The sequence below is a fragment of the Pezoporus wallicus genome, unplaced genomic scaffold (genome assembly GCF_028554395.1).
Source record: "Pezoporus wallicus isolate ANWC-B61680 ecotype Strahan unplaced genomic scaffold, APGP_CSIRO_Pwel_v1 contig_4131, whole genome shotgun sequence".
Taxonomy (NCBI): domain Eukaryota; kingdom Metazoa; phylum Chordata; class Aves; order Psittaciformes; family Psittacidae; genus Pezoporus; species Pezoporus wallicus.
In genome coordinates, this window is record NW_026641950.1 from 2,439,051 (window position 1) to 2,465,872 (window position 26,822).

Consider the following 26,822-nt stretch of genomic DNA (forward strand, 5'->3'; position numbering starts at 1 on the left):
TAAAAAATAATCCAGAGATATTTTGGAGAAGTTTGAGGAGTTTTTTAAGGAGTCTTTAAAACACGGGGTAGGATATAAAGGGGAAAAGAGCTAGTCTTAAGGGGTCTGGTGCTTATTTTTCTGTTCTGTAAACTTATGATGCTTGCTTGTATACCTTTAGTGATGCTGCTGCTGTGCTCAGGTTCTTCTGCAGTTGTCATAAATAATTAACTTGCTAGATGCTTGTTTTTATTTTAAGAAGCTGTCCAATTCCAAACACTAAGTGTGGGTATTTGAAAGCTGACATTGACCATAGCATCAGCAAGACTTTTACAAGCTGTCCTCACACAGCCATAGTTCTCTGTAGCTCTTGTAAAGGCAAGACTTACAAAGACTAAATAATAAGTAATTCAGTCTTCCGCTATTCACTGCTTTCTATGTGGTAAAGGAAAAACAAAAAATAAGAGAAGTGAGTTTCCCACTCATCAGCTCTAACAGTTCCAGTTAACTAACTGAATCAAAATAATTTTCAGAGAGGGGACGATCATTGGGTGGAGAAACTCAACGTTGTTACAAAGAGAGATTTGTGTGGGAGGAGTCAAACATTTTAAATGCTTTTTCAGACAGCTGTACAATTTTGTTAATAAAATTTGCATGCTCTTGTTTCTCAAAGATGTAGCAGAAGGATTTGCATTCACAGCAATGACTAGAGAGATCTCTTATGTCTGGCAGGAAAGTGTAGGTGTATGATTATGCCTATGTAGTATAATACTGTATGGTTTAGAGATGTTGAAGGATTTCACTTAACTTTTGCATGGTATCATTGCACCACATAGGTATAATCTCTGCTGACCAAAAGCTTTTGATTAAACTAGTGTTGAAACATGGATTTTTTTTTGTTCTTTGTCGTTAGTTGGCAAGATATGGTACATGGGTAAGATGTGATGAATATGGTTTTGCACTTTGAAGTGTATATGATTGGGCTACATAGTAAAGAAAGCTTTAGCAACTCCTATTGCAAGTATGTATTATTTTCAATTCATAGAGGTCACTAGATGCCTTAGATTTCATGCTGATAGCAGTTTAGATAAGCCCTTGACTGTCTCTGTAGTATTCACTGATTCTTTGTGTATCTTTCCAAACAGGTGATTCTGAAAGTAGTAGGGCACTTTGTTATTTGTAGCTTCCAAGCAAGAAAACAGACCTCTGTATTTGGCTGTGTGACCTCTGCCAGAAACTTAGTTACTTATAAATGGTGTGTGTTGATCTGGGAGAGGGCCTAGTCGTTTATCAGAAGATTCTTCTTGTGTGTTTGGTTTGCTGTTGCTGTGATAACTTTTTGTTCGCTTTATCTTTCTTTATTACTTCTTTAATATGTTTCCATATGGGTATAATTTCATGAGATGAGCTTGGGTCATGTGTGAGTCCTAAAGACTGTGAAGATATGCATGCCCTAGTTTCCTGCTAAAATAAGGAGGAACCTGCTCTCTTTTTTTGTGTGTGATTTTTGATGTGGTTGGTATTCCTTTGAAAACATGCTGCTTTGAAAGTTTTGTTCTTGTTACACTTACCCTTTCAATTTAGAGACCAGACCTTTTGTTTTTTTTGATTTCATTCGTTTATGCTCTGCTGCATCAAGCCCATCAAGTAATTCCCTTTTATTTTTGTGTGGACCTTACATGAATGCAAGAAACTTCAGTAAGAAAAAATATGAATATAATTTCTTTTTAAGGACAAGAACTCATAATTTGAAAGAGACAAATACAACACTGGAAAATATTCATACAAGAATTTCCATTTGAAGGCAGCTGCATCTGATTTTTCTTTCTTTTTATCTTTTATGTGTAGGACTCACTAGAAAGCCAAGCATAGGACTCCATTTCATATTAACTGAGTGATAAGCCTTGTGTGTACAGTCTCCAGAGCCTTTATTTACTGAACATTTTGTAATTTATGAGTGATATTACCTCTCAGCTTTATAGACTGGTATCTGCTATAGCAGTATTGAATGAATGCTGCAAAAGTGATTGGGAAAAGTAGGGGCATAAGAGAGTTCAAGGAGGCTGAAGTGAGAATCCCGACGCTCAGAAATATAGACCTCATTACCGAACCGAGGAATTCCTACATGCACCTGTATCAGAAAGTTCTTCAGCGTTGCTAATTTCTATGTAAGCAGAGTTTTATAAATGAAGAACCCATGAAATTCTAACCCCCACGGGCCTTATGTAATAAAAATGTGATTCTTTGAGTAATTACTCTTCTGACCTCTTTTGGTAATCTTGCCTGTGACTACTGTTTACCATTATAACAGTTTTGCTTAAGGACAGCAGAAGGGCCATGTTTTATAGCAGTATTACCATCATTCAGGGCATTCTATTGTAGTAATTGGGTTGTGGAAACGTTAGAGGAAATAAAGTGCTACTGTTCTTTAGATAGCATAAAGATGATATAAAACAATCATTATTTTAAAAGATGTATTATTCAAGTTTACTAAAAGCAATAAAAAAAGTAAATCCTGCTGCTGAGAATGGCATGTATACAGAGCACAAGAGAAAAAATGGCTGATTTTCTTTCTTGCTATCTAGCAGTTTCTTTTGGAATGAACCCTTTCTGTTCTTGGCATGTAAAATAATTGTGAAATAACTTGAGATTTATGAAGAAAGGTATAGTAAAATATAGTCTGGAAGAAATGAGTGTAAAGTTTGTCTACATACAATTCTGGAAAACTAATAGATTAATAAAAATATTTATATACGTGGAAGCATTTTCTTTTTTACTCTCCTTTTAGATAACAAATTAGCTGGAGGCTGTTAGAACATGGTGCTTTTCATTAGTGCCAAGAACTAAAGAGACTAATCCAGGAACTGGGTGGTACACTGCTCTCTTACGCACTGACGTTGGTCTCTTTCTTCTGCAAAAGCAGAGAGCAGGTCATTGACAAGAGCAAGGAGTTGATGACCCCAGTCTTAGGTACTTTAGGCTACAGAAGAAACAATGATTTATGATGTGAGCTATAAACAATCATTTTACCGGATTAGTTGTTTTGTAGGATGAATGCTCTTCTGTGTTCAGTCTTCTAAGTCCTGGAATTATAAAAGGTCACCTGAATGTTTTAGGGCAGGATAAATATTTTGGACTGTTGTGGGTGGTTTGTGTCATCACGCTCCTTTTCTTCCTGGCTCTCTTGGATCTTGTTGAACAAGTTTTTAAAAGTAATCAGTAATATTTCAGAAATTGTTTTGGCTAATTTCTGGGCTCTTCAAGGTGAATTTCATTAGATGCTGTTGTCCCAGATGCTCATAACTTTTCAGAGTTGTTTATAATCCATTCTAACATCTGTCTGTCTTTTCCACCGTCTTCAAGTGAAAGCACAGAATATACTGATTGTCTGCATCACTCATTGCTTTCTCTTCTGTTACATTGTGGTTGTATCTCTTGTCTCCTGCTTACTCCTAATACATTTGTAGGATATTTTCGTTTATGCTTCTAAGTTGGAACCCATTTTGTACCATAGCCTTTTTTAACTTCATATTTATACTATTCTGTCAACCCAGTATTATGCCTTTTTTTTCCTGCATCTGCATTTGTGTCTTTAATTGATTATATTATCAATTTTATGTGTCATTGCTTTACCTCTTGCCTCTCATGATTTGTAGACCTGCTCTGATTTCCTCAGAGGAAGTTCTAACAGTCTCTTTTCACTTCTGTCCAAATTGTCTCGGTTATTAAAGACTCAGTCTTCGCACTTGATCAGAAACAAAATAATACCTTTTCTTCACTTCCTGAAACAAAACCTGACTGGCCATGTCTGGGGATTTTTAAACTCACAACCTGGCAATTTGTTGAAAGAGTGCAATGTATCAGAATATAATCATTGCTTTATAGCCCTATCACTCACCTTTACCAGCCAGTCCTGTCCTTCTGATTACTCAGTAATACAGCTCTACCTGTATTCCTCTTTTGTTTGAATGTCTTGACACGGCTTTAATTTTTCTTCTGTTTGATTTCTACACTACATGTTCAACAAGTCTGAACTTTGGAATGAGGCAGAGTGCGTCACATGCATCACACTTTTGTAACAGTCTCCCTGTTTTTAAAGGAGCATTCCTGTCTCTCTTACATCACTCCATGTTTACAGTGCCAAATATGATGCCAAATCTAGTGTGTGGCATGTAAAAAGACTTGTGTTCTTCCTGTTTTAAAAACACAGCAGGTGTAACGTAGTCAAAGTTCCATACAGTAGTTTGTCTAAGAGAAGAACAACAGATGTGTAAAGAAAAAATAGATCAAGTAGATGGTAATGCTTCCCTAACAGACTTTTCCAGCTTTCCATAAAGTCCGTGACTTATTTATTCTGTACGACTGTAACTTACATTCATGCACTTGGTAGGCAGCCCATTACTCTTCCCTACTGTTGTTCTCATAACAATTGCAGTTTCTATTCTAGTCATGGTGGTTGGTTCATTTAGTATTTTTAAAATTGTTGTTGTTGTTATTATTATTGTTATTCTCTTACATTTTCATTAGTCCTCATTTAGGTGATAGATTTAGTGATAGTTTCTTCCTAGTTTATTCATAATCAAAAGAAAGTCCTGTTAGGAAACGTCTTTTACTTTATGTGGTGATGAGAAACTAATACCAACTTTCTTTGTGTTGTTGTTTTTTTTTATTAAGCCTGTCTAAAAAAAAAAAAGATAACCATAGAGTTGCTCTGTTCCTGCCAAGTTTCCAAGAGAAGCAGGTTATTACTAAGTAACTGTCAACTGTTGAAAAAAACATTTGCAATGGAAACAGTGATGGTTTAACTGTAATGCTTGTGGGCACTTTCAAACAGCATAGCTTTTCCATCTCCTGACTTTCAAACTTCCCGAGTTTCAGTTCCTTGCTGCTACCTTGCTTTAGTCATCACTGTCTATGTATATATGTTTATGGTAGCTTCAGCAGCAGTGTTGTTCATACTACAAATATGTTGTTCAGGGTGGTTTACCAGAGTGTTGTTTCTAGCCTGATGCAAATAACAAATGTAAACCTAAATCTGTGGCTTCCTTTTTGGTTTTGGTGGCGTACATTTCTCAGGGGCATCCAAGTTATGACTGGTGTAGAACACAGTTAAAGAAAACCTACACTATTTTCACTAGAGGAGCAATAAAAACATCTTGATTTAAGTGAATGGTAGCACATATAAATAGAATTTGAAATCTGTCCAACTTTATAAATTGCTTGAATATTTTCAGGTCCCACATCTATGCTATTTCCTGTCACTTTCTTGCATTAGTCATTTTTTCCATGTTTCCTTTCTCTCCTCACTAGTGGGAAAAAGGAGGGAACAACAAAGTTGTCAGAGAATATGAATGAAGAGAGGTGATCAGATTCTGTAGCTTGTTCCTGCATAAAGTGGTTTAGATAGTAGTACAGCCCTTTAATCTTGGTGCTCATAGGGTTCAGTGCTCACTTAGAGGTGTTGAACGCGATCATCTGCCCAAGCTCAAGTGAGCAATCATTTTCCCAGCTTTTTAATCATTAACATTGCATCAGCTTTGATTTCTTAAAAATAACACTACTAAAAAAATCTGTCACCTGTATTAAGTGCCTTCTGAATGCCTTTGTTTTGCAGTACTAGGTGTTGCTGTCACTTAACATGTCTTGTTATCAGTAACTGTTTCTAAAGCTTGATTTTTTTAGGAGCACATGTTGCAATTTACTTCTGTATGTGTTCCATAACATGCATCTAAAATTCTTACATTTCTCCTTTCAGAAGTACTATGGAACCTCTGCAGCCCTGTAGGTTTGGAAGGCTTAAATCCAAATTTGGAAAGGCTTTTTCTGCTCCAGATGATTTGCTGGCTTAAGCGCTTAATTAGGATGGCTTTTGAACAAGTTGGATTAAACATGGACTCGGTAAGTGTTTCAAACTGGCTTCATGTTTGCAGAAAATCAAGTATAGAAAGCACTTCATGTGTTTTAGTGTTTGCCTGTCTGTTCCAACAGAACACTTTTAAGTATACTCAATGCTTGTATGATTCTACATTGCTGAAAAAGTAGGAAATTTACTTCTTGGACACTGAAGTATTGAGTAAAAGATGTATCAAAAATACCATGCAGTTCCTTCCAGCTCTAGTAACAACCTGTTTACTTTGTAAACACTGCTTTTCGTGCTGGACTTCTGTGTGTGTTTTGAAGCCGAATGAAAATCTTTAACTGATTTTTTTTGAAGTTATGTTAATTTTGAAATATTATTCTGTCTTTGCTCGTACCTTGGAGATACGAAAATGGTGAAACAGAGGAATGTGCGTGCATAGCTCTCCTCTTGGAGGAAGGTGTATATTGAGGTTTTTTTGAATGCTTAGCAGGGAGAGAGAGAGGGAGAGAGATCTGCTACACATCAACTCCTTGTCACTGGAATCTTTGAGTACAAGTATTGACTAAAGTGCAGTAATCCCCAATGAGTTGTTGAAATACTTTAATGTTTTAACAGCGGGGAAATCCTTAACAGCCATATGCAGTACTTAGGAAGGCATTTCTTACTCTGGGTTACTGTGGTAGAACCTTTTATCAGCCTTGGGAATCTATGGAGAGCAAAATACATTGTAAAATCAAATTACCGCAAGTCTGTACTTTAGGATTTTATTCAAACTTTGGTCTGAGTTTTCACGCAGTGTAACTTTAAAAATTCAAAATACGAGAATATGCTGGACTACCATGGGTGTTGCTGTGGTCATTGTCAGCAACATCTTTCAGCCTAAATGGGGTGCAGAGAGGCCAATTTTAGATATGTTTCCCCCACATTCCCTGTATATATCAAGATTGTGATAATGCAGTTGCATTTCTAAATGTCAGCTGCTCTGGACAACAGCAGAACACTGATGCAATAAGAGTGTATGACTAAATAGTATTTTGCAGACTTGCTCTGCCAGTGCTTCAAGTCAACAAGAGCTTGTGTGAATTTGGGCAGAGCAGTGCTGACACTCATTAGCTCAGCTGAGCAGTGTGCTGACTCTATTTGTGTACCTTGTGGCACAGATTGCATGCAGTTTTCTGAAAGCATTGTCCCAGCATATCTCGAGTTACCAAAACTGAGTCATTAGAAGTTTTGGTGCACCAAACCACTGTGTTGAACAACCCCAAGGGCAATTGGGTACCCAGTATTTTTGAGGACCTGTGTGCTTGTAGCGTCTTGTCTGTGGTTTGAGCAATCTCTAAACAAGTTTTGCTGCTTCTTAAAATGCATTGCACTTATGTTGGTAATAAAGCATGTAGTGTAGGCTCTTTTGCTGTTGTGGAAGTACTTCCGTAATTAATTAAGCCTTCCCTTGACTAATAGTATTTTTTCCCAATGCAACATCCCTTTGAGGCTATCACTAACAGTTCTGCTTGTAACATTAGAACCTGTTGTAAATAGTGAGGCTTCATTACTGCAGTACTGTTTGTCTGTGACTTTTTCTTGAAGGCTACTGATCTACCTGCTATTTGCAGACATAATGACAAACAGTAATGTCACAGTCACAAATGTGAGGTCTGTCTTTGAGGCATCCAGAATGTAGAATCAGTAGAGTATTCTGCATTGAAATAAATTGTGTTTAAAGTTAGCAGCATATTAAGCAAGAGAATGTATGTTTCACAGAATGGAAAAAATGGGTCAAAGTCGATTAATGGCAAAGTTGCAGCTCTGATGTGAAGATCTAGCACAGCGTATTGTGCAGTGCACATTTATTTTGTCAAAATTTATACATTTCAGTTAAAGAGACTTGTTTGGAAATAGGCAAAAAATTTGTGTGACGTTTCTGAGTTAATATAATCTGTGGGTAAATACCATGCAATGTAGATCTTTCCTTTTTAATAGACCTTTCAAAAATTAAAAGTGATCTTTGGTTAAGTACATCAAAATGCTATTCTGCTGTGTGTTGTGAAACTCCCACAGCTGCACTGCACTACACAGGCAATACTGCCGTGCCAGATGAGGGTTATTTCAGCATTAATAGCCTGGATTTTACTTGGTTGGGCAACCTTCTAAGGAGATCTTGAATTTGCCTAAAGCTATGAGCCTTTAAAAACTGAGGTCTAAGGAGTAAATTCATATCTACAGCCATAAGTAAGCACTGGCCAAGTGTTTTAATTACCATACAGTGTTCCAATTGTTTACTGACAACATCCTCTGTTAGAGTTTTCCTGCTGTTCTTTTTCTTTGTATTGTTTATGTTGCCTTTCCCTGTGCTGAAATCTTTCCCACTTCTCTCCATTTTGTTCTGGTTTTGTTATTTGGTTTTGGTTTATTGTTATGTTTGGTTAGTTTGTTTTGTTGGTTGTGGGTTGTGTTTTTTTTATCTTGCTTCTATTCTGGCTCATTTTATAGTATTCTCCTAGGATTAAAGTCTGTTTCTATTTCATACAACTATGGCAAATAGTAGAGCAAACATTGCCATCATTCAGTACAACACATGAAAGCAAATTCAATCCCTATTGAAATAATATAGAAGAAATCCGAATTGGAGTTAAAAGACTTCTGATGAAGCCAGGTGTGTTGAGGTGTTGTGGGCAATTTTCGCTAGGTGTGTGTGGTTTTTAGGACAAAGCTTCATTCTTATATATTTTATTTTCTGCCTTTTACTTTCCTTTGTTCTTTAATTCTCTTTCATGCTTACGTTAGCTGGTAGTCATTTTCATGAAGTCTGATAGATACTATTCTTGAGTTAGAAGAGCTCACAATTAAAAAAGAAAAAAAGGTAGTTTGGGAAATGCAAACTTTATGATTTTAATGATTGAGTGGCTTTTCTTAAAACCCCTTAAAAAGATCTGTCTCACCCAATACAGATTCTTTATTGTCTTGAAGGTGGACAAATGCTTTTGAAGATGCTTCCAACTCTTGAATCCTTCTGTGTTACCTGAGTTATTGCTTTGACTTTAAACTTAATGCAAAGGCTGTCTCGAACTTAAACAGTCATAGCCATGTTGTGATGACAAAACGAAATTTTGTGCCAATTCAGGTATAGAATGTAAGGAGTTCACTGATACAAATTCCAGTGTATGTGTATTATACAAGAAGGACATGAAGCTGTTGGAGCAAGTCCAGGGTAGGGCCGCAAGGATGATCGGGGGGCTGGAGCACTTCCTGTATGAAGACAGGCTGAGAATGTTGGAACTGTTCAGCCTGGAGTAGAAAAGGTTGTGTGGAGACCTTGTGGCAGCCTTCTAGTATCTGAAGGGGGCTTACAAAGATGCTGGAGAGGGACTCTTTTATCAGGGACCGTACTGATAGGACAAGGGGTAATGGGTTAAACTTAAACAGAGGAAGTTTAGATTACATATAAGGAAGAAGTTCTTTACTGTAGGGTGGTGAGGCACTGGAATGGGTTGCCCAAGGAAGTTGTGGCTACCCCATCCCTAGCAGTGTTCAAGGCCAGGTTGGATGGGGCTTTGAACAACCTGGTTTAGTGTGAGGTGGCCTTGTCCATGGCAGGGGTGTTGGAACTAGATGATCTTAATGTCCTTTTCAACCCAAACCATTCTATGATTCTATGACTATATACTAGCATGAAAGGAATAACTTTAAATATGTTTAGCACAAACATACTGTGGAAGAATAAGGGAAAACTATTCCAATATGGTATAAAAATCAGTTCTCTAACAACTGGCTTCTTTCTCCTTCCCATTCAGGTGCTTTGGTCAAGCAAGCCTTATGGTTCCTCTCGAAGTATCGTAAGAAAAATTGGCACAAACCTCTCTCTTATACAGTGTCCAAGGGTTCAGTTTCAGGTAAGTGGTCTCAGAAATTTAGAATACATGTTTCACTATACTGATAAAAGGATAGATTAATAAAAGAGAAAAATGTTTGAAACATTTATATCAGAAGTACTCACAAGTACTTCCAAGTTAGGCTTAAGAGACATGTAAAGGTGAACAATGTTACTTAAATATTTTGGGAAAATAAACAACTTTATCAGAAAGCAGAACATTAGTAAAGAGAACTTGAGCACTGTTTGCTTTTGTTGCAGGTACAAGGCTAATTCTGTATAGGTGAAAGGGAAACATCAGTTCTCTGCAGCTTTCTGACTTGTTTGCTTTCAACTTCCAGCTACATTTAGTGGGAGGCTAAAGAGGGTAAAAGCTTAAGGAGGAGAAAACCCTTGCTTTTTTTATCAAGTCTTTCAGGAACAGATGGGGAAGTGGAAGCTGTTATACATAATCTCTTCAACTCTGTGTGTTAGGAATAGGGGGTGGCTATAGAAATGGAGAAATACAGTGTTTGAAACTCAGGCTGAGAGAGGAATGTTTCTTGGGTCAGACAAGGGAGGACAACATAAAAATGGATGATGGGAATCATCACCTACACTAAGACAAGGTGGTTTTCTTGCAGCCAGATTTTTCACTGTTTAATTTCTTTATCCTGTATGAAATATATGAACAATATTTAGACTTGAAATTATAGTAGCAAAATCAGGTAGTTCAGATTACCATAGAAGCCTTTTTGGTGTCACAGTAAGACCCATGCTAATGTTTTGCCTCTCTTAAATAATCACATTGAGAAACTAGGGGGTAACCACCTCCCACTGCTAGTGACTTGGTGAAACTGAAAACATAAACATGTACATTGCAGGAGTGAGCATTTCTGCAGGTGAGAAGGACAACAAAATGACATGCTGAATTTAAACTTTTGGATATATGATTAAGGGTTGTTATGCCAGCAATAAGGCTCCATGTGCCTAAGATCTGAAAAGAAATGAAATCCTCCTGTAATGTGTCTGACCTTCTGTACTGTAAAGGTCATACAAGGGAAGATGATGCTCATTTGCAGGTAGTTAGCCAAATACTGCCTTCTCTTAATATGGTACACAAAATAAGACATTTCTGGTTAATTTTCTTGCGAAGATATATCTGGGGAATTTGTTCCTCTGTGTTTTTAGTATTGAAATAAAAATATGTGTATGTTTTCATCTGAATTCTGTTAGAATAAATAAAATACTTGCCTTTCTTTCCTCTTGAAGAGACAGTCAGCTTTGCATAGATTTTTTGCACACAAAGCATAAACATTAATCTTCTATTAGATTAAAAGATCCTAAAAATAGAAGTACAGTTGTCAGGCTTGATTGAATTAGAAATGTGAATTTCGAAACTTGAGCGTTGAAACACACTAGAATTCATGTGGTTTATGTGGGCTTTCAACTGGTTTAATACATAAACTGCTGAACATGTAAAAGTGTGATGCTAACATCTGTTTCTTGTGTCTTTATCTCAGAGTTAAAATTCTATAGTCAAGTTCAGTACTGGTCTCAATCGTTTTTATGCTGTTGCAACTGATGCTTTCCCATAGCTGTCTCTTCCTCTCTCTTTCCTGCCAGCTTTAGCTATATTATGAAAGGACCATGCACTGAACGTTGCTGTAAGTCACTTTATTTAAAAAACAAAGCAAAACTTACTTGCCTCATCTGAGGGTGCATGTCTATAAACAGTGTTTCTAACTTTATCTAAGAGCCACAAACTTCTCACATATCTTCATTTTCCTCATGATAAATCAGTAAGAGATATTGAAAGAATATCTCTGTTACCTTCATTCTTTCTCTTCCTCTGGCATGCTTTTTGTTCAGCTAGTCTGGAAAAAAAAAAAAGATAGTGGCCTAACATTTTGATTTTTGAGTTCTATTGACTGTTGTAGTATCCATCTATGGCTTTTGCCATATTAACTGCTAAATGCTGCTTATGTATTCAGTAAGCGCTGACAGAGCTTACCATGTGTATTCTACATGGCATGAACAAATGAAAATGGATTATACCATTCTTTTGTATGTCATACTTTTTAGGTTTATCTGTATTCTGTAGGAGAAGATAAACCTACTAATACAGCCTAGGTAAATTCAACCAAACATACGATAATGTAACTCAAGATAGTATCCTTCAGCTATAGCATCTCTTTTCTAGACCTGTGCTTCTCCTCTTTGATTGAAACCTGATAACTCAATAGAAGTCTCCTAAGGAACTGGTGGGCATGTAGCAAACATCAGAATTTACTGGGCTAATTTTAAAAATCATAGCAAGTTTGTCTTGAAGAAGTATTTCCAAATGTTTAATACCGAACTGTATCAGTAATTTGAAATTAGAGCTTTTATTCTCTCCTTAAATGTATAAAAGTGTTTGTTCAACTTTCTACTTCTGATGGCAAACAAAAAGTAGGCACCTACCTTGGCAGCCTCCTAAGCCACCTTAGTGTAGTGGTTATCACATTCACTGAACACACGAAAGGTCCCTAGGTCAAAACCAGGCAAAAACATTGGTGAGGCTGACTCTTTCTTTGGGAGTTGGACTCAGCGATTCTTTATGGGTCCCTTCCAGCTTGAGGTGTTGCATATTATCAGCTAAAACAGTACAGTATGTGTAGTCTTCAGAAATTTGTAATAGGCCTGAAACCTGCCTGTGTGTGTGCAGCACACAGCACACTAAAATAGGCAAAAAAAAGCCCATGAAGGAAGAAGCAGGAGAAGCAGCTATGTGGTTTCCAGAGAAAGAAAAGGAGGCCAATTTCATTCAGTTCCTGCCATCCAGTAGAGTTGGCCTCTGTTTTCAATTCTCTATTCTCCCTTTCGGGTGCTGGCAAAGCAGTTGTCCAGGTTTTCCTCAGCTGAGATTGGCTGGAGGAATAGGGTAATCGGAGTTGTTTAAGCATCATTCTGCAGACAAGCAAAGGTTTTAAGAGGTGGGTGTTGGCTTTTTAACCTTTAAATCAAAGTAAAAATCTGGCATTAACTTGAAACGCCATTGCTGTGGAAGGCCTTGTTATCTTTAGGCATAGAGAAAAGAAACATCTGTATATGGGGTAACAAGCAGATTCTGTTTACATATAAATATGAATGAAAAAGGAAGAAGAACCTTGCATTACAATGTAACAGAAGGTTTGCTGCTAAATGTTGGATTAGAAGTTATTTATCTCACAGTGCAGGAAACCTGGCAGTGATAAATGCATTCCTTACTGTTGATTTATAAAATAATTTTTGATGCAAGTATGTATACTGCCTTTATTTAAATGTGACTTCAGTCTTTCCATGGTAATAGTTCCTCATGTGGCCATTGACATCAGGAAAATCTCTATCACCTGCAAGAAGTGGTTAATGTCTTGTGGATATTTTCCATTGCCATTAACATGAATACAGATGCTGTGGTCATGACATTTATTTTTATTCTAAAAAGAAGAAAGCCAAGGAAACCTCAAACAATGACAACCTTAACATGCAATATAGTATTCTCTAGACTGTTTTAAAGATAGGCAGACTGTGATAGTATTAGGCACAACTGTTAATGTGATAAACATATTACCATCTGTGCTGATGCTACCTGGAAAAAACCCTGTTGTTTCCAAATGATCTGATGGTGCCAGTACACACTCCTGGGAGCTGTGATAAAGGCTCACATACAAGTTGTGAGAGTGTGAGGTGAAGATGACTAATCTTAATTTCCAAAGCTGTTCATACCAATTCCTGGGGAAAAAAACAACCCCAAACCTACAACTCCTATGTTTCTGGGACTTGTGTATCAAAGGCTCCAAACAAAATATCCGTGGATGTTCTTCAGAAATGGTTTCACCTCATCCAGACTGCAGGCTTACTATGATAGCTCTGCTACAAATTCAGATTAACGCTAACATTTTGTGGTTGTTTCTATGTAATAGTTTTTTTCTTACAGAGGTGAGTTGCCTTGAAAATTGACCTAATTGCTAACAGGCTGGGTCCAGACTGTCTTTACGGACCGTTTGGTACATACTACCACCATCTTTGTCAATATTAGTAGCTTCTTGGCCACTACCAGCAGCAGGCAGCACTTGAAACAGCTGCAGTGACTCATGCAAATTTGGCTTTCGAATTGTATGTAATGCAAGCAAAAATGGTGGCACAGTTGCATTGTAGGTAAGTAACTCCAGGTGACAGACTGAGCAGAAGAAATTACTGAAAGATGTTTCTTCTTAGCAGTTTTATCTGCCAAGATACTGCGTTCAGTGACCAGGTGCACATGCTCTTGTTTGATCCAGGGAAGCATCTAGTATTTCAAAGTAGATTTGAAACTATTTTGCATAGCTGGAGCTATGGAGCATGTGTTGATGGTCCAGACAATTTTTCAGATCTCCATTCAGGCCACTTAACTAAATCCAAGAAAGGTTCCAGTCTCTTTGGCTTCACATGGCTCTAAAGCTAATGGCAGAACTATGCTGGAAAATGGTCACTTTGTTCAGCATGCTATAAATAATATTGTTGTTATGATTGCATCCTACCTCTCACTCAAAGTCTTTGTGATTACTGAACTAGTAGAAATGGCTTTTTGCCTTTTATTTTTCTTGTTTCTCCCTGTGTAATGTACACACTTCTGTTCTTGTACAGAAATTCTGGGAGTTGTAGGGGAAGGGAAACACACTTCAACAGCATTTCACTTTCAAAATAGTACTGCATCAGAGCAAAAGACTTCAGAAGTACCAGTAGCCCTAATATCAAGAAAAGATGGTGAACATGAATATAGTTGAAAAAATGTATTATTTGAGTTAATATAGCAACTTACTTGAGAATGTTGATGTTTGTGTTTAAGATAACCATTTCTACTTGATTTTCAGTACTGTCATGTGATAGTGTAAGTAGTTAGCTTACGTTAAGCTAACTAGTGTACACTTAGTGAACCTCTGTAAAGTGTTCAGTGGACTAAATTGAGTAGTTTTAAGTTAGTGGTTCCAGACCAAGCTCAGGACAGAAATAAATATGCCAAGTCTACATACATATGTGTTTTGTGCATGTGTGTGTTAGTAGTTATATGTGGCCTGACTAAAAGCGTTGGGTAAAATAACTGACTTAGCTGGTAATAGTGACTCTAAAACCTTCAATCTTATCTTTAAAATTTAGCTTACTCCTCATGCCATAGAAGGAAACCATTCTCATCAGCCTAAAGAAGATGCAGTGGCTTCCTTTGCAGATGTGGGATGGGTTGCTCAAGAAGAAGGTGAACTCTCTACAAGGCTCAGGTATGCTCCTTAAATCTTCTCTTGGAACTTCTGAACTGAGAGGAGGAAATCTGGCTTCTCTCCAGTGAGTATCTACTGTGCATTGCAATTAATGGAGGGCATTTGATTGCTGGGAGGGAGAGAAGAGTGATAGGAAAGGTAGGGTCTGGAAAAGAAGTAGAGGTTGGACTAATAGGATTATAAATGAAAGACTGGCTTGAGACCATAGAGGAGATTGGCTTTATACAAGGAAAACTGTGGTTTTTATTTACTTACTTATTGTGAAGAATTGCATGTGACAGCTTCAAGCAGCCTTGTCCCCACAAAAATGTCTGCTGTGGTATGGCACAGTTGCTAACACTGCTGCTCCAGTTCTCCTGTGGTTTTCATTAATATGGGGTGATGTACTGTTCAGCTTCCTAATGAGCAGCAGTGGTCATTCTGACATCCAGTAACTGGCATGTTGTTTTTCGCCTTTCTGGTTAAGGCTCTGCAGTCTGCTAAAGACAATTATGAAATTACAATTTATGTTTTGTCTTTAATCTTCTTAAGGAAAAGTGGCAGGGAAGCATTTGAGTGCCTCTGTCCAGAATGATGGGATAGGTACTGTTGTGTTGGACCAGGAGTACTACATAGCACTGTAACTGCATGAAATGGGTTGGCTGAAGTGGTGAAGTGCTCTATTCCAGCCTACCCAAATTGCTGCTCTGACTAGCCAGAAGCAAAGGGCCAGTTCTGCAGTGCAGTGCAGAGCAAGTTTTCCTTCTAAACAAACTAACCTTCCAGAGAAAGTCGCAGACTGTTGGCTTCAGAGATTACTGCAGGATACTCTTCTTAATTTAACAACACAAAATAGGTTAGTAATGACCTAGCTGCCCTCTAACGTGACTTGCCATAATGAAGCCTTGCATAACATACATTCTGGCACTGCCACATTAATTTCACAAAATCAGAGGGGAGTCACAGAAATCAATGCTTGTTTGGGAAACGCTGTTTGCAAAGTATTTGATGTGAAGGAAATTAACTGGCCAATACTACTTTTGTTTGCACAGAAACACTTTGTAGCTTGAACTGTAAAGCTATTATGTTTAATGGAGGCAACAGGGAGAATAGCTCTTTGGTACTTCAAAGAACCTATTATATGAAAGATGTAGGACTTGCATATTTGCTGAGACATCTGCATGTGAAGGAGGGAAGGGGGACAGATGGATGTGGGATGGGACTAAAATAATCCTGCAGATCTATAGTGACCTTAAGGCAAACAGCTTATAATGGAGCATGGTAACTGAATTACTTAGCAAATGTGAGTTTTTCAATGTGCACTGTCTGACCAATTTGGTGGCCTTCTATGATGGAGCTACAGAACTGATGGACAGGGGTAGAGCAGTTGATGTCATCTACCTGTACTTGTGCAAAGCGTTCAACACTGTCCCACATGACATCCTTGTCTCTAAATTGGAGAGACATCAATTTGATGGATGGAGCACTCGGTGGATAAAGAACTGGCTGGATGGCCACACACAAAGAGTTGTGGTCAATGGCTCAATGTCCGGCTGGAGACCAGTAACGAGTGGTGTCCCTCAGGGATTGGTGTTGGGACCGGTCTTGTTAAACATCTTTGTCGCTGACATGGACAGTGGGATTGAGTGCACCCTCAGCAGTTTTGCCAATGACACCAAGCTGTGTGGTTCGGTTGATACGCTGGAGGGAAGGAATGCCATCCAGAGGGACCTTGACACGCTTGTGAGGTGGGCTGATGCCAACCTCATGAAGTTTAACCATGCCAAGTGCAAGGTCCTACACCTGGGTCGGAGCAATCCCAGGCACAGCTACAGGTTGGGTAGAGAAGAGATTCAGAGCAGCCCTGTGGAGAAGGACTCAGGGGTGTTGGTTGATGAGAAAATGAACATGAGCAGGCAGTGTGCGCTTGCAGCCCAGAAAGCCAACCGTATCCTGGGCAGCATCAAAAGGAGTGTGACCAGCAGGTCAAAGGAGGTGATCCTGCCCCTCTACTCTGCTCTTGTGAGACCTCACTTGGAGTATTGTGCGACAGTTCTGGTGTCCTCAACATAAAAAGGACATGGAACTGTTGGAACAAGTCCAGAGAAGGGTCACGAGGATGATCAGGGGACTGGAGCACCTCCTGTATGAAGAGTGGCTGAGGAAGTTGGGGCTGTTCAGCCTGGAGAAGAGAAGGCTGCGTGGAGACCTCACAGCAGCCTTCCAGTATCTGAAGGGGGCCTGTAGGGATGCTGGGGAGGGACTCTTCATTAGAGACTGTAGTGACAGGACAAGGGGTAAGGGGTTAAAACTTAAACAGGGGAAGTTTAGGTTGGATATAAGAAGGAAATTCTTTCCTGTTAGGGTGGTGAGGCACTGGAATAGGTTGCCCAGGGAGGTTGTGAATGCTCCATCCCTGGCAGTGTTCAAGACCAGGTTGGACGAGGCCTTGGGTGATATGATTTAGCTTAAGGTGTCCCTGCCCACGGCAGGGGGATTGGAACTTGATGATCTTAAGGTCCTTTCCAACCCTAACGATTCTGTGATTCTATGATTCTATTACATCTGTGCACACTATTATGTAGGGGAGCTCGTATGCATTAGGTGTTTTCCAGGCATCCGAAAGTCTCTGTTTCGTCAAGATCACATAGGTGTTACTGTTAAGTATGTATTAAGTGTATAATGCTGTAAACACTGTTGCAGACCTAGGGTTTTTTCTGCAAATGCAGTTTTATAGAGGAAGCAACTAAATGACAAATCATGTTTCCCCTACCCCTACTCAGAGCAGTAGTGACAATTCAGGCATAATATTTTTCCATGGTGTTATATTCCAATCAAGACATTTCCTTAAAACACTAATATGCTGAGTGGAAGATAGCCTTTGTTGTTTAGCTATTCTGCTTGTTTACAGAGTTTCTAGAAGGCAGGTTTTAAGAGTGAAGGGACCACTGGCTCCTTCCACCTCACTTATTTAGGCAGAGGAGGGAGATGGCTGCTGAAGTATTTCCTTCTCAGTTTTAGTCTCTATTCCTATCTAGATAGCAATACCTAAATTTTAACATCCTTGATAATAATCTGTTCTGCTTGATCAAATTTCTGCTAGTTGTGCTGATGTTTTCTGTCAGTGTTGTGAAAGTTTCAAATGTGTATTTCATCCCAGACTGAGGTGGTCAGAGCCCAGGGCTTATTTTAGACATAAATCTTGGTTCTTGCTTGAAGACTAACATGGTGCACATCCACAGAAGCTTAGCTCATGGATCCAAAGTGTTGTGGCTCTTAAACTGCATTAATCTGGACCCATTCTACATATTCTGAAAAGTCCTCTCTCTAGCCATTAGTTTTAGTCTCATGTTTGAATAAATAACAAAATCCTGATGTGCCCGAGAAGTTTAGGGACTGAAGTTCTAGAGGATTGAGGAGTTAAGTTTGCAGTTTATGATAATCTGTTGTCATTAATCCTTATCAATCCTACTTACAGAATTGCAGAATAGTTTGGGTTGGATGATACCTTCCATCTAGTCATCTAGCCCAACCCCCCTGCAATGAGCAGGGACAGCTTCAACTAGATCAGGTTGCTCAGACACTTGAGAGAAAATGTTTAATAATGTTAGTGTCTTAGAGAATATAACCTTTTCTAAGTGCTTATTTGATGACATATGCTCAGTAGCGCCTCAGTGTTTAACATAACTTAAGCTTTGGTGGGTAATAAAGGAAGGCAACAGAGTTGAATTTTCTTGCTCTTGTGAAAAAGAGGAGAGAAGTTTATGGGGCTCTTTAAAACTAGGTGTTAGAAAACTAGGTATAAGACCCTTTCCCGTTTACTGATAAGCAGCCTCTGCATCACTAACCTGTTTCACATACTCCATAGTTGCAACACTGCTAAAATGGAGTACTGTCCCTTCATAAATCCAAAACCTACAAACTAAGAAATGCTTCCTTGTTCTTCAAATGAATCCACTATGAGTGGCTGTTTATAGCCTGGGGGGGGGGGGGGGGGGGGGGGGGAGAATGGTAGCATTTGAAAAATAAAATTAAATATTAATTTCAACAAAAAATACAGTGGGTATGTGTCCTGGGTTCAGCAGTAGTTAGCAGTCATTTTTTTCCTTCTTAGTAGCTGGTGCAGTGCTGTGTTTTTGACTTTCAGCCTGGGAACAGCGCTGATAACACCGATGTTTTTAGTGGCTGCTCAGTAATGTTTACTCTGACCAAGGACTTTGTGAGCCTCATGCTCTGCCAGGGAGGAGGGGAATCCAGGAAGAAGCAGAGACAGGACCTGACCCAAACTAGCCAAAGAGGTATTAAATACCACAGCGCATCATGCCCACTGTATAAACTGGGGGCAGTTACCTGGAAGGGCTAGATTACTGCTCAGTCGGTCTGGGTATTGGTCGGCGGGTGGTGAGCAGTTGTAGTCTCTTCCCTTGTTATTTCCCTTATCATTATTATTATTGGTGGTAGCAGTAGTGGTTTGTGTTATTCCTTGGTTACTGGACTGTTCCTATCTCAACCCATGGGAGTTACATTCTTTTGATTCTCCTCCCAATCCCTTTGGGAGTGGGGGGAGGAAGGGGGTGAGTGAGCAAACAGCTGTGTTGTTTCTGATTGATAGGCTGGGCTTAAACCATGACAGTATGAGACAGAAAAATAGGTTGGGGGTGGTGGGGAATTTATTCCTTTTCCCCCTGAAATCAAGCATTCCACAAACAGCTGGGATGGGGAAGGCAAGAAATGCAGCTAGTGAGGCAAACAGAAAGGATGTGAAGCTCTAACTTGCTAATGTATCGGTGGAAGTGATTTGTGTAAAGACAGTTATTAAGTCAGACCTTCACAACCTGTATTCTTGGTTTGTATGTAATGCTGCTTTAGTTTTTAGCTATTACAAAGACTTTAAAAAAGGAATCTTGTGATATTTTTGTTACAGGTCAGAAGTTTGGTCTAAACCAGCACAGCTTCTTCCAGGTGAACTACATCATTCTAGAAAGTCCCCATGCAGACAGATGTCCTTACAAAGCCTATTGGAAGAAGAACCAGGGTCCAGAAGCATACCGACTGCAAATGAAGAAGCTCTGCAGAAGATCAGTGCTCTAGAAAATGAACTAGCCACTTTAAGAGCACAAATAGCCAAAATTGTAATCTTGCAAGAACAGCAGAACTTGACAGCAGGTATTAAATTTGCTCTACTCTTAGCAAAAATTAGTTAATGAATTTGTCCCTTTAATGGTGGGCTAATTCATTTTGGTGGCATACTATAACATTGAACACTTCTCCATGTCTTTTCGTTTGTTTGGTAGACAGACCTAGCATACTAACCCAGGGCCGCAATACAGGGCTTGAAGGCAAGAGACCTGACAGATTCCCTATTTTTTCTACTGTTCCAGAAGTCTTCTTGTTTGTGTGAAGGTCTGCCAGAATTCTGAATCTGGATGACTAAAGAAGCATTAAACAGCTTTCAGCGCAAAGTTCATGATAAACATGATGGCTCAAACCAAACTAAAAGATTGTAACTTAATTACTAACACTTAAGTCCTCCCAAGCAGTAATGAAATAGGCTCTCTGAAATCAGGAAGTAATCGTACAAGATGCTTTTGGAATATGTAGTAATATACACCTCAAGGTTATAAAATAAATAACAGAAAAAGAGATAAATAGTTTACTGGAATCACCCCTGGGATCAGACACATTGTCCACTTGGAACCAAAAGTAATGCACTTTTCTGGTAGTAAACATGATAATTCTTCTTTCCCCAAGTTCCTTTCCCCTCTTTCCCTCACCTCTGACTGCCTTCCAGTACTGAGTAAATAAGATACAAAATCCAAAGATTAGTGGGAGATGGCCCTTGTCTACTGCAGATGACAGTTAGTTTTCTACTCTTTCCTAAGGTCACTTAGCAAGTACAGTTTTGCCTATGCTTGTTGTATAAAATCATATTCTGATTCTTGAGATGCTTTGGTTTAGTTTTTGTCTGTGAACTGACAGCAGTTACTTTATATTTCCTTAACTGTTCATGTTCAAAACCTATGAAATAGTTTTAAGGATCACATGGTTTCACTCTTGAATTGTAATTATTGTTCTTGTTTAACAAGGGGGCATGTGAAATAACCAGTAACTTGCTTTTCATCGTTCTCCCTTTATTTATTAGGAAAAGTAAATTTTTATTTTCTCATCTTTACCTCCCTCTTCTGGTAGAACATGGTAATGACACTGCGTGTATGCCTACATGTATACAGAGTAGACTTCTATTATATGTATACATCTCTTTACACACTAAATACTCCAAGCCTCAGAACTCTGATTTGAATTGGTTTTCTCGATTTCTTTAAAGGTGCATTTGAGCAGAGATTTCTTAATTTATTTGTCAAGTTATTTGTGCTATGATATTTCTACCATTAATTTTTATCTAAAGAGTACAGGGAACTTGAAATCGAGCTTATCATGAGAATGTCCTTCCTTCAGACATACAACTAGTTGGCCTAAAACTCCTTAACCTTAGAGAGCTGGAATAAGCTTCTCTTTAAGCACGATTTAAGCTCTGAAGTTTACATTTAAAAAAAATCTTGTGTGGTAACTTCACATTTGTGATGACAAGTGGGAAGAAACGCTGCTCCTATGGCAGATAGTATGGGACATCCAGCTCCATACCTGCCTCTCGGAAGAAGGTGGTGAAATACTGGTAATATTAGAAGCAGAACCTAACTAAAAAGATGTCGTGATGTCTATCCCATTGCAGTAAATGCATGAATGCACCTAGAACTTGAACTAGAAATCCAAAGAATGCCTCTCACTTTGAGAAGGATTTTTATGTGGCTTTTCAGCTGATTGTACTTAGGTGGTTTAAGAATGAAGAAGTTACGTGACAATCTAAAGAAAGCAAAGAGGAGGCCATTGAAGCTATTATATTCTTAACTGAGAATTTGTGAGAGATAAAGGGGATTTACAGGTAAACTGACATGTGTGTTTTATTTGTAGTTGGGTCAAGTCCAGTTGCTTCAGCTGCTGTCCCTGCTGCACCTCCACCAGCACCACCACCACCTCCTCCTCCTCCTCCACCACCACTCCCTCCCCCTGGTCTACCACAGAGTATGTCTGCAATTGAGCTCATTAAAGAAAGGAAAAACAAAAAAACAAACTCTGGACAGAATCTGACAGAAAACGGGCCAAAGAACTCAAAAGTACCGAACATGCTAGAAATCCTCAAAGACATGAACAGGGTGAAGCTACGTGCTGTGAAAAGGTAAAAAAATACAAATAAATACCAGTGTATTAACAGTTGCATCAATTGTTTCTATGACTTAGAGCTATTTCAAGGTGAGACAGATGCTGATGTGACATCTGACAAACAGGATGCAAAAGCATTCACAACTTCTAAAGCTTTGTTTTGGGCTATGTTAATGCTTTTCAATTTCTTTCTAGGTCTTCAGAGGATACAAGATGTAAAGCAGCTGACCCCACAGATCCTGCAGCATTGATCGCAGAAGCGCTCAAAAAGAAGTTTGCTTATCGATACCGAAGCGATAGCCAAAGTGAAACAGAAAAAGTGATGACAAAGACTGAGACAAAGACTGAGGGAGTACTGGTGAGTATTTGGATTCTGAATGTGTGCTTGGACTAAATCATAGTTGTTGTGAAAGCCAACGTATGTCTCTGCAAACACCTATGAGTTAGCATCCCTCTCTGCAAAACCCCATGAAGTACTGCTGCTACACCAGGATTTGTGGCAATGACATGGTTCAGTATCGAGTCTTAAGGTTGTGTGCTCTTTTGGCCCTAGGTTTAAAAAGCCCCGTTGTAGTTTTCTTACCTTTTTTAAACAAAAGTATTTTCTGTTGCCCCAAATACTCACAAGGCTGAAAACTCAATTCCTAAGGGCTCACACCAGAATCAAATCTAAACTGCATTTGCCTATTGCTACCAACGTTAACCATTCAGATGGTGCATGTGAAGTGTTGAGCAAGAACCTGAAACATATCAGCCGTTCCTAGGAATGCAGAAAGCAGATTGTTCAGAATGCCTGCTAGATGGTGGTGTAGGGAGTTTTTTCTACTAATTGGAAATGCTGGGTAAATAAAAGCAGTTTCTTTATAGTGTAAGCTCTTTAAAATGAAATTACATTTAAAATCCACATCGTATACAAGTTAATGGCTTCTAGTTTATTTCAGATTGATTTAAAACTAAAGGGGTTTTTAAACAGTGAATGCTCAAGATGCAAGTTTCTAGCAATATATAAACAGGCTAGCATAAATCAGTTTTGTTAATAAGCAGTCCCTGAAGCCTTGTACTGTAGAACCAGAGAGGAAAAGTAGTTGTTTTTTCCTGTGAACGTTTGGAAAAATGCCCATGAAACGCCAAAAGCTGGCTTCATTCTAAATGAAATTCTGAGGAAAGTAAAATTCCCAAACCATAAATCTCAGGGCTTCTGAGTACTTCAGTTTATTAATGCTGACTGACTTGCCTTCTGGGTTAGACCTTTGAGGTATATTTCCTGTAACAATCAGGCTGTTCTTTGTAACAGAAAGACTGGATATTCCCCAAGAATCAGTTTTTTCCCCCAGGATCTCTGGGGCTTTAAGGAAAAGGAGTTGGCAATGTTTTGTGACCTTCCAATTTTGAAATATACAGTTCATCTTTCGAGATGAAGGATCATCAAGTCCTCAAAGGCTAAGAAAATCAAAGGTTTTAACTTGTTAAATGAGAGAAAGTTGATCCATAATGAGCTAATGAACATATGTCCTCAGCTGCTTACCAGTACGTAACTTCTTTGCTAGGTCAGTCCTCATATGATATCCTTGTGTGATAGTTTTTAAAAGGACAGACATACTGTTAAACTACTGATAGAGCAAATGGCTGTCAACTTTTAAACATAACTGCATCTGTCTTCACATTTTGCTATGGTAGAGTGAACTATCTCTAGCCAGAGCTGCTCCAGCAGCCCCATCTGAGCAATTTCAGCTCATTGCTGACACAAGTCTCCCTTTGCTCTGTGGCTATGAAGTGGGTGAAATCCATATGCAGAGAAGCAGGTTGATGAAAGAATTGCCTCTGTCCAACAGTTAAGTTAAGCTTCTGGTGAAAGCAACCTGAACATGTTTCTGGTTTCCTTCTCAGTTTGGACCGCACATGCTGAAGTCTACAGGAAAAATGAAGACTTTAATTGAAAAATCTTAAATGTATTAAGATCACTACACAAAAGACTGTTAAGCGGTTTTGTCTGGAACCTTTTATGTCGCAAAAAGCACGAGTATGGAATTGTCTCTCACAACACAGGAAAAACCCAATGTGAAATGTAGAATGGAGGCACTAAACATGTTTGTATGTAATTTATCAAGGTAATAAATTTGACTGTTATACTCAGGTATTAATTTTGTATCCAAACCTGGCTTTCTACTCAGACTTATGTGGTGGTTTTAGGTTAACACTAAGTTATATATACAGCATTCTTTGTGTACTGACTGACCACCTTGAATATTTGTGTACATGTTCTAATGATGGTGATACCTCCTTAAATTAATACTGGTTATTTGAGCTTTAGCTGTAACTTGCACTACAGTGTACAGTTTGATACTGAGTTTTCATATCAAAATCTTTCTTTTAAACTTGATTTTAGCAAATGTTTTAGCCCAAAGAAAACCTGAATGCCTTCTGCTGCCTACTGAAAGACAGCGAGAACTTGATCTGCTGCAGCGGTCACCTGGTACAAGGCATTTTAGGTAGTACTAGATTTTTTGTGCAGGTTTTCTCTTTTTGTTTCAAATGAGCTTGCAAGGGTGAAAGAGCAAAACCTCCTTCTATCACCCTGTGGCCAATGCGAATAGCGCAGGACAAGCACAAGTAGATCTCTCTGTGGAAACCAAATGAATTTGAAATAAGCAGTAGGTAGTAGCAGAGTAAATTAATGTCAGAGCGAGTATGCGTTAAGTGCAAGTTGCCAAAAGTATACTGCTAATCTCAGCTGTGCCAAAAAATGCTCACTGGACACCTTTTTGTCCCCAGCTGTCTTAGGCCCCTAAATGGGTTTCTAGCACTTGGGGACTGCACAAACCCCCGTGGTCTGATTTGCAGGGAAGATACACTGCAAGCCATTGCACAGAACCTGTTTTCCAGGGGAAGCCCTTTCAGAGACTTTCCACAGGAGGAATTTGCTGGCAGATCCATACAGCACTAGTTCCTTAACCAGGCACCTCTCCTCATGGCTCCAGCCACAGATGTGGGAAGGGCTCAAGCTAAAAGTAGAAGCTAGGCTGAAAAAAAACCTGTTCATGAACGGGAGAGCTACAGCCAAGTGGTACACTTGAACAAAACCAAGTTTTCTGACTGCAGGTGTGAGTAGAAGATGAGCCTGGGTATGTCCGTGTTCCGCGCTGATCTGGACACAAGGACAGGTGCCTCATGGAGCATCTGGATTCTGGGAAAAGGAAAAAGCAGCAGCTTCTTAAAAGGCAGCTGAATGGCTCTGACGAGGTTTGTTACTGAAGATGACTGAAGCTTTGCTGCTTATAACTGGAAGGTAGATTGTGCCATTGAGGAGCATGTTTTATGGTATGAAACGTGAAATGGTTTTATTACATACACAGTGTACTTCCCTTCCAAAACACTTCGCCATCAGCCTTACCACCAGGCCATTAAACCTTTGTATTCTTTTAAATGCCTTTAAAACACATTTTTAAAGTTAGTTTTGGTTTCAAGTTTTGTATTTAATGCTCTATTGCCACTGTATAAAATTAAAAGCAATTAAAGTAAACATTGTTTATGAGAGTTTTGATACTCTGCAAACAACAGCAGCCAGAGAGCAGGTGCAATAAAGTATAGTTTACCTTCTGTTATAGTGACTGCAAGTCAATATAGTGACAAATTCCATCTCCTTCAGGACTGGACTCCTTCCCTTGCCATGCAGCAGGTATGACAGCAGAGCTAGTTGTAGAATAGCACAGTGCTGTGAATTAAGTTACATTCAAATGAAAGAGAGATCAGGAACACATGTGAAGCTCACGCCTCACCACAAACACAACAGGAAGGCACTCATGTAACCATGTCCTCTCCCCTGGTAACAAGCATCCTGTGATGTGGCACGGCCATCCCCCTCCCAAAAGGCCACAGCTTCCAAGCTGCCAGCCCAGAAAACCTCTACTGAAGTTTCCTTCTGTCAGAGACAAAACCACTGCTGAAAGTGTTTCAAACAAACATTACTGTAAATGCTGGAGCTCAAGTGAAGGAACTCAATCCAAGTACATCACTGACTTGTAAAATTCAAGATACCACTTGACCTAGTAAATGAGGCTAAAACACAAGAAATCCGATGTGCCTGAGAAGTGTCCTTTTCAAGCACTGATACAAGGTGCAGGTACCCAGCACCCTAGAAACACAAAACTGCAGTAAGCCTTATCAGTGATGTAAAACTGTGGTAAAAAGTGTCATCTGCACAAGAAAATGAACTCACAATGCTGCAGTCAAATAAATGGATTTTGACTTGCTGTACCTTAATTTGTATCTTCATACCTAAAATCTTTCACACAATTCAGTCAAATGCCAGAAGCTTCCATGTACAGTGATGGATGGGATTAGAACCAGTCTGTCTAAATCCAGTCTGGTAGGAAAAGGCAGAAGCCCCTTTGCAGGAAAGGTGTCTTAAAACAAAATTGCTCATGTTTTACGCCAGCACCTTGACGAGCTGTACTGGTTCCTATCAGAGCAGGTGATGGCAATATTACACAACATTGAAGAGCCACAGGTTATTTATAAATATCATACTGAAATATTGCTATATACCTACTTATAAACTAATGTGTCATTTTAACGAAAATTAAATAAGCTTGTAAGTGGCCTGTATCACGTTGCAAAACTCAGTTTAAAGACAGGGCCTCAACTGCTGTCTAAGTCACAATGT

General features: G+C 39.0%; 1 protein-coding gene across 2 annotated transcripts; it reads left to right on the forward strand.

Annotated features, from left to right (window-relative positions):
• The first annotated feature begins 1,099 nt into the window (after positions 1–1,099).
• On the forward strand, positions 1,100–25,679 carry MTFR1 (mitochondrial fission regulator 1). 2 transcript variants are annotated; one of them, XM_057426130.1, is made up of 8 exons: positions 1,100–1,234; positions 5,735–5,877; positions 9,631–9,729; positions 14,844–14,962; positions 19,866–20,107; positions 21,911–22,175; positions 22,355–22,517; positions 24,047–25,679. In XM_057426130.1, exons 2-8 carry the CDS (start codon positions 5,812–5,814, stop codon positions 24,104–24,106), a joined length of 1,014 nt encoding a protein of 337 aa, XP_057282113.1. In that variant the 5' UTR covers positions 1,100–1,234; positions 5,735–5,811; the 3' UTR covers positions 24,107–25,679. The 2 variants fall into 2 exon arrangements, with proteins under 2 accessions (XP_057282113.1, XP_057282114.1); XM_057426131.1 differs by lacking the exon at positions 1,100–1,234 and adding an exon at positions 2,123–2,147.
• Positions 25,680–26,822: the final 1,143 nt, after the last annotated feature.

What these genes read in the sequence shown, in the direction of transcription:
- MTFR1 (XM_057426130.1), top strand. Translation starts at nt 5,812, where the DNA reads ATGATTTGCTGGCTTAAGCGCTTAATTAGGATGGCTTTTGAACAAGTT. An exon ending in TTGGATTAAACATGGACTCG is followed by an intron (nt 5,878 to 9,630) that starts GTAAGTGTTTCA and finishes CTTCCCATTCAG; the next exon opens with GTGCTTTGGTCAAGCAAGCC. An exon ending in ACAGCAGAACTTGACAGCAG is followed by an intron (nt 20,108 to 21,910) that starts GTATTAAATTTG and finishes TTTTATTTGTAG; the next exon opens with TTGGGTCAAGTCCAGTTGCT.